This window comes from Haplochromis burtoni, unplaced genomic scaffold (assembly GCF_018398535.1).
Source record: "Haplochromis burtoni strain Fernald_Lab_line unplaced genomic scaffold, NCSU_Asbu1 Contig_262, whole genome shotgun sequence".
Taxonomy (NCBI): Eukaryota; Metazoa; Chordata; class Actinopteri; order Cichliformes; family Cichlidae; genus Haplochromis; species Haplochromis burtoni.
The window spans coordinates 590,828-597,362 of record NW_024582623.1 but is presented as its reverse complement, the minus strand read 5'-3'; the positions used below and the strand labels follow the sequence as shown (position 1 = coordinate 597,362).

The following is a 6,535-nucleotide window of genomic DNA, read 5'->3' as shown; positions in this document are numbered from 1 at the left end:
CACACACACACACACACACACACACACACACACACACACACACACACACACACACACACACACAGTACATTCACATGTGTTTAAACCAAGTTCACTGGGCTGATTGCCCATCTAGGACGCACAGTGTTGGAAACTCGAAATTAAAAGTCGCTGTTTCATAAGATGTGATAATGATTGTGAAAATATGCTCTTGACAATTAAATACTTAACCATCATTTTTTGTCACTTTTTGTAACAATTACAGAAAAAGGACAAAGCATTTTACTCAAATACATGTTAGATGTGTCATCAACCTTCATTGATATCGATTATTAGATATTATTTTGTTCACATATTATTCCATGGTGTTCTCCTGATTTACCTCTAATGACTTCTCCTCCTGTATGGGACTGGCTCTGCAGAAATGACAGCAGTACAGAGGGCTGGTATGTGCAGTCGACGCAGGCCTGAACAGCCTGCTGAAGCACTGCGTTGACTGGAGCTGGACCGAAGTGGTCTGGGAGTTGCTGCACCAGTTTTCGATCAAGATGCGGGCCGTAGTCACCGTGCTTGTTCACATAGACACACACTGAGATGGCACAAATACAGGAAACATTTGCAAAGAACACAAAAGAATTAGACTTAAAAAAAACAGATAGCAGAATACAAATTTTAATTGGAGTTTGATCGAGGCTGTTGTTACTAAAACTTAAATCAACAATTTATATATAGACTTTAATTTAAAACAGATACATTCGTTTCCACTCCGTAGCACATTCTGATTGGCATGTTTTGACAATCTGCAGTCTCTCATGTACACAATCCTTGATTTAGTCATTTGTAGGAACCCATTTGAGTATTCTTGGTTAAAGCTCTACACGTACAAACTGCAGACAGACATGCCCCAAAGCTGCTTTAGCATTGCATTAGTTGAAGGCTCAAGGGCATTGTAATCCTGAAAAGTGAACCACTGATTCACTTTGTTTTTTCCAAAAATTTCTCTGTATTTGGTTGGATTTTCCTTCCCTTAGTTCCATAGTCCCCTCTTAGCATGCTGAAGCATGCTTCCTCTGAAGGGATGGTAACCAGATTAACCAGGTGATGAGTAATGGCTATGGTTTGTAGAAACAAAGAAGAGGTTTTTGGCAAAACTTCATAATATTTAAGGTGCATGGCAAAGGAGCATAAAGTCTGAAGTGGTTCTGTTGTATAAAGAACAACGTGACTACCTTCATCAGGGCCAAATCATTTTTCCATTGGTGGCTCATCAGAGAACACTCTTCCTCTTACTTACATCTTCCTCTTCTTTGTTATGTCCTTTTAGTGCCATTTGGTCCAATTTAAAAAAATCATGAGAATAGATAATTCATGCTACAATCCATCAAAACCCCAACATACTCTAATCTCTGTAAACAGAGTAAATGTAATCAGTTCTGCTCATTTCAAGCTTCTTCCATTTCGCACAAACCAGGTTAGACCCATTTCGGGTTTCTGTTAGAAGTATGATAGGGAAAGAAAAACAATCACAATTTCATCTAATTCATGTTAACGTCTACAAAAATAAAGCACACAAAATCATTTGATCAACCTTCCTATAAATATTTAGTATTGAGGCATTAAAATCTGTTTTGGTTTGGGTTTTTTTTACCTGTGCAAACTACATTTGTGCTGTTGTTAAGGTTGTTGTTGTCCGCTGAGACGTGGCTGATACTTAATCTGGTCTCTGGAGGTGGAGCTGTAACTGACGACGCCCCCAGGGACTGTACCACCCGAGGCTTCTTCTGAACCAAAAAACAAACAAAGCCTTTCTCAGTAAATCTCAGTAACCTACAAAGGCTGTTAGATAATCATTTATTAACTGTCTCTTTTAACTCTTCTTCACATGGATGGCACTGCATACAGTGGCTTTTAAAGTAAGGACATTTTTACTTATACTTTCTTTTTTTTTTTATCAGTAATCAACTTTTGACTATTTTCTCTTTCTCTAAACCATTTCTGACATGGCAGAGTCACTGGCCAAGAGACTGTGGCTCTGGTGACATCTCACCTTATTCTTAGGCTTAGGTCCTCTCTTCTTGTGTGGTCTGGGGGCCAGTTGAGTCTCAGTGCTAGTTCTGGCCGGGCTTTGTGACGCTCCATTTACCGCTGCTGCTGCTGCAGCTTCTGCCGCCGCTTTCAATAAAGCGATAGTCTGGGATTTGGGACGACGACCGCGGACACCCTTGCGTACAGGGAGGGGAGGCAAGGGGTTTGGCAGTCGGTACGAGGTCTGCATGGAGGAGGAGTTAAAAGACGAGCGACGTGTAGATGAGGTGGAAGAAACAGGGGCAAGCAGGGCACCAGGGAGGGTAACTGGAATAAAAGAGGATATGGAGAGACAGAATAAGTACATGGAAAAGATCTGAGAGATATAAGAAATCAAGATACTTCTCATTACTAAAAAGATGACATTCTAAAAGCTATTGGGCTGCAATTAGCTGCATCTCTTTCAGTTAACTTTTAACCCCGTAAAGCCTGAAACATGAAATAATTACTAGAATATCCTAACTTTTTATAATTGTGTTTATTGAACCTTCTGACCTTTGAAAAAAATGAAGTGAAATATTAATCAGCATATGTGACTTTTTGTGCACATTTTTGTGCAATTCATTGCTTACAGTAGTTCATGTCTCTTATTGGATGCGTCAGGTTTTTTAAGGGGAAAGAAAAAAATCACACTGATGATGTAGAGGTGTCAAAAACTCATGTATCAGATGAGCTCCGTTTGGAATTACAAGGTTAACAAAGTCAGATTACTTGTGAAAAAAAGGAAAAGCATCAAATAAGAAGCTAGAACCAGCAGATTTACGGATTTTGTTTGTTGCTTAATTAGAATGATTATTTAATTATCAAAATATTTGCAGATTGACTTTTATTCAGCTGGCCAGCTAATTATTCAATAACTGATGGTGCTTTACACACAGCAGCGCCCTAATCATATTTACTCTCCACCCATACAGAGGCTTTAAATTAAGATGTGCAGAGAATCCACTTTGCTGTAGGTCGTTGAGCCAAAGCGTGGAAAGCAAAAGTTAAAAGAAACACAAAAGCCGCGGGAAATGAATAACTGAGTCCTGCAGAGGAGATTTGTTTTGATTTTTCAGAGTCCCCTGGGATTGACAGGTCCTTTGTCTTCGGCTCCTCCCCGTTCTGAAATCAAAGTCAAACGTCACGAGTCCCCAGAGAACCGCCTGAGTTTCAATTTTCATTTCAGTTTCACTTTTCAAACAAACAGAGAATTGTATGATTCTTTGTTATCTTGTGAGTTGGGACCATAATCTTTTGGCTACTTTCTCAAAAAAAAGAAAAAAAACAAACAAAAATAACAAACCCAACGATACATCTAACCTATATCTGAAATATTAACCTTAGGGGAAAAATAATTAGCAAAGAATACTATATTAATAAAAATAAGACATATATAAATATACAGTTGTAATGTTTAAGGTTTTCAATGGCTTTTCTTATTACTTAAGAATGTTGTCAGATGTTGTGTAAACTGTAAAAACTAGTCACTGACATCAGTATTGTGAAATGTTAGTACTGCACACAGGCTGACATCCAGCAGTGTGGGATAAGCTGGGGTCACGTATACGTGCTTCCCCAGAACAGAGACTCATGATCTGGCCTTCATCCCTTATGTCAAAATAAAAGACTCCACCTCCTCCAACCCAAAACAAATGAAAAAGAAATGTTGAAAAACAATCTTAACAACTCACATACAATTTCCAACTTAAAACGCTTTATTTGAATATACCTGAAGGAAATAACAGGTACTTTAAATTCCAATCAGCAGGTGTTAAAATAGTAATAAAGTGACAAGGAAGTGAGAGGAAAGGTAACAGCCCCTGGTACACAAAAATATGACTATGCAGTGGCACCAGCAGCCCTTTTTCATTTTTCATTAGCCTCAGCATGACACTGTGATAAAATCATATAATTATCAGAGTAAATGTGTGAAAGAAATGTAGCCAGATAACAGAGAAAGAAAGAAAGAAAGAAAGAAAGAAAGAAAGAAAGAAAGAAAGAAAGAAAGAAAGAAAGAAAGAAAGAACATCTCCTATTTCAATACAAATGTATAGCTTAGTGAGAGCAGGGGCTTGAGAGTGCATGTTAAAGCTCTCAAGGGGCGAAAGCTTTCATTAGAGCCCTTGACTGAAGCAATATGGAGCGACTATGGAAGGTCTACGGTATTCTCTGAGGGGCCAGTCTGGGCGCCCTGAAAGCTGCTTAATTGGGAAATGACTGAAAGTGGGCGTAGAAGAGAGCAGTGTCTTATTTCAGGGGGCGAAGGCTCACTTGCTCACCAGGAGCGGTCACACAAAGCGAGCTCAGAGAGCGGCGGCGATACCAACCTGCACGCACAGCGGTACGCTCATTCACGCTGAACTCAGAGTAGAAACCCTACAAAGGCAGATCAAAATATCTTTGCAGGGTACCAGTCAGTATCAGCGGGTTTAATTCACCGTAGGGAATCTCGGTTGGGGCTCTTCTCTGATCTTTCCCCGCTGCAAAAAAACATAATCCGGTCACATATGTGACAGCTACCGACGCCGCACGTAACATTTCCACACTAGTGATTAATGTCATATCCTAACACATCCTGGTTTTGTTGTCACATTAAAAAAAAGATTGAGCTTTTCAAAAAAAATTAAAATCTGCTTATGAAGTACTTTCATTTAATGCTGTCACTGTGGCAGTATCGCATCATATTGGCTGCCTCAGCCTGTTCCAGCTGCACGGTGAAGCTATATGTTTACACTGAGCAAAGCTAACCCGATACCCTCACACTGAAGGTCATTTCACACCCTGTGGATTTGAAGTTTCACTGCACAGACTTAATGATGCTTCAAATTTAGGAGGCTGCATGCAAAAAAGGCTTAAACAGTAACTGCTGTATGTCCACATGCGAAGACAATTCAGTGCTGTGCTGGGAAGCTGTGGGTCCTTGCCTTTATCCGGATTTAACTTTGACTCGAGCAACTCACGTAAAATCAGGAAGGAGTCAACAGATTACGATAATTAGCCCAAGTTATTCACCTAGCCCCAAAATCTCGCAGCTCAAAAGCCTAACCCACAAAACTCAGACGACTCAATGAGCCAAACTACAAACACTACAGGACACCACCAGAGGTCAGAGCTGTTTGGGTGATCCACACAATATTAGACACGTGATCTTGAGGCTAATCTGTGCTGTTAATGCATCACAAATAAACAATCTATCAGATGTGTCTGTAACAAAGCACTGTTCCTAGATCCAGCAATCACATTACAGCCACTAATCGCACATAATCACATCTCCTGCATTACACCAGTTCTTTAAATATCTGCATAGCAATTAAAAAAAAAAATCAGTGTACCTTTTCATGTGCAATCAAAATGCCTTTATCTGGGTTTGTGTACATTTTGTAAGTGTGTAGATTTATATATTTTCTCAAATTCGTTCCAAAAAGAGACAAGAAGATTTTCATAATATAGTTCCCTATTTAGTGGTCTCATAGTGGGCATGTGCAAGAGTAAAATTATACTGTTAGTTGAGTTTTACACCTTAGCCAGTGATGCAAAGCAACACAAAGCGTAATACAAGAAGTAGTGTCACGGGTTAAATATGTAAAATAGCACTTTTTTCATTGGTTTTAATAAGTAATGTGTATGAATACATTAAAAAACCTGCGACTGGTAAAAGTCTGGCTATTCTAAGGTGACAAATCTTAATGAGACAAGGAAAAACCTTTTTTTAATTTGTTGTTTTGGGGGTTTTTTTGTTTTGTTTCTGTATCGTATGAAAATCAGTAAATAATAAATACATAAAAAGGCAGGGACAAAAAAAGCAGCATGGCTTGCACAATGGCTAAAAGGGATTTAAAAATAAGACCAATAATAATTTTGGTTAAAAAACAAAGGCAAAACATCAATTTCAACAAACAGAAACAATAACAACAAGCAAAAATAAATAATCCCAAGTTTTCCAAAAAAAAAAGCAACAATTCTTTTTAAAATGTCTGAGCAACACATGACTAGCATGTATACAATGTAACCAAACCGAGCCATATGGTACTGATCATGACTATATAAGTCCAGCTCGACCCACTGACCTGTGTAAGAAACCGCCTGAGGAAACACGCATGTTTGGCGAGAGTGTGTGTGTGTGTGTGTGTGTGCGTTCGTGCACGCATGAGAACGGCATCACGGAGCGAGAAGTGTGTCTGCTGTCTGGGGGGTGGGGGAAGGGGCCCCACAGAGTTCCCTCTCATCTAATTACACCACAGACACACACACACTTACATGTAGAGCACCCTCAAAGCAAACAGTCCATTCACACACGCACACACACACACACACACTTACAGGCTGTTCCTTTGAGTGAATTTATTGCAGTGTAAAACTCATCGGCTGCAGATTTAACTGTGATACTGTGTGTAGAAAGCAGAAGGGGAAGTTGGTTGTGTGTGTGTGTGTGTGTGTGTGTGTGTGTGTGTGTGTGTGTGTGTGTGTGTGTGTGTGTGTGTGTGTGTGT

At 39.5% G+C, this 6,535-nt stretch overlaps 1 protein-coding gene across 4 annotated transcripts in view; it reads right to left on the bottom strand.

Annotated features, from left to right (window-relative positions):
* scml2 (Scm polycomb group protein like 2) overlaps positions 1-6,535 on the bottom strand; it is a 27,138-nt gene that overhangs the window by 3,873 nt on the left and 16,730 nt on the right. For all 4 annotated transcript variants that reach the window (XM_005943291.3, XM_005943293.3, XM_005943292.3 and 1 more), the window contains exons 8-10: positions 2,027-2,331; positions 1,628-1,760; positions 362-568 (exon numbers count right to left, since the gene is read on the bottom strand). In XM_005943291.3, coding sequence (XP_005943353.1) covers positions 362-568; positions 1,628-1,760; positions 2,027-2,331 — 645 coding nt within the window. The remainder of the gene's footprint in view (positions 1-361; positions 569-1,627; positions 1,761-2,026; positions 2,332-6,535) is intronic.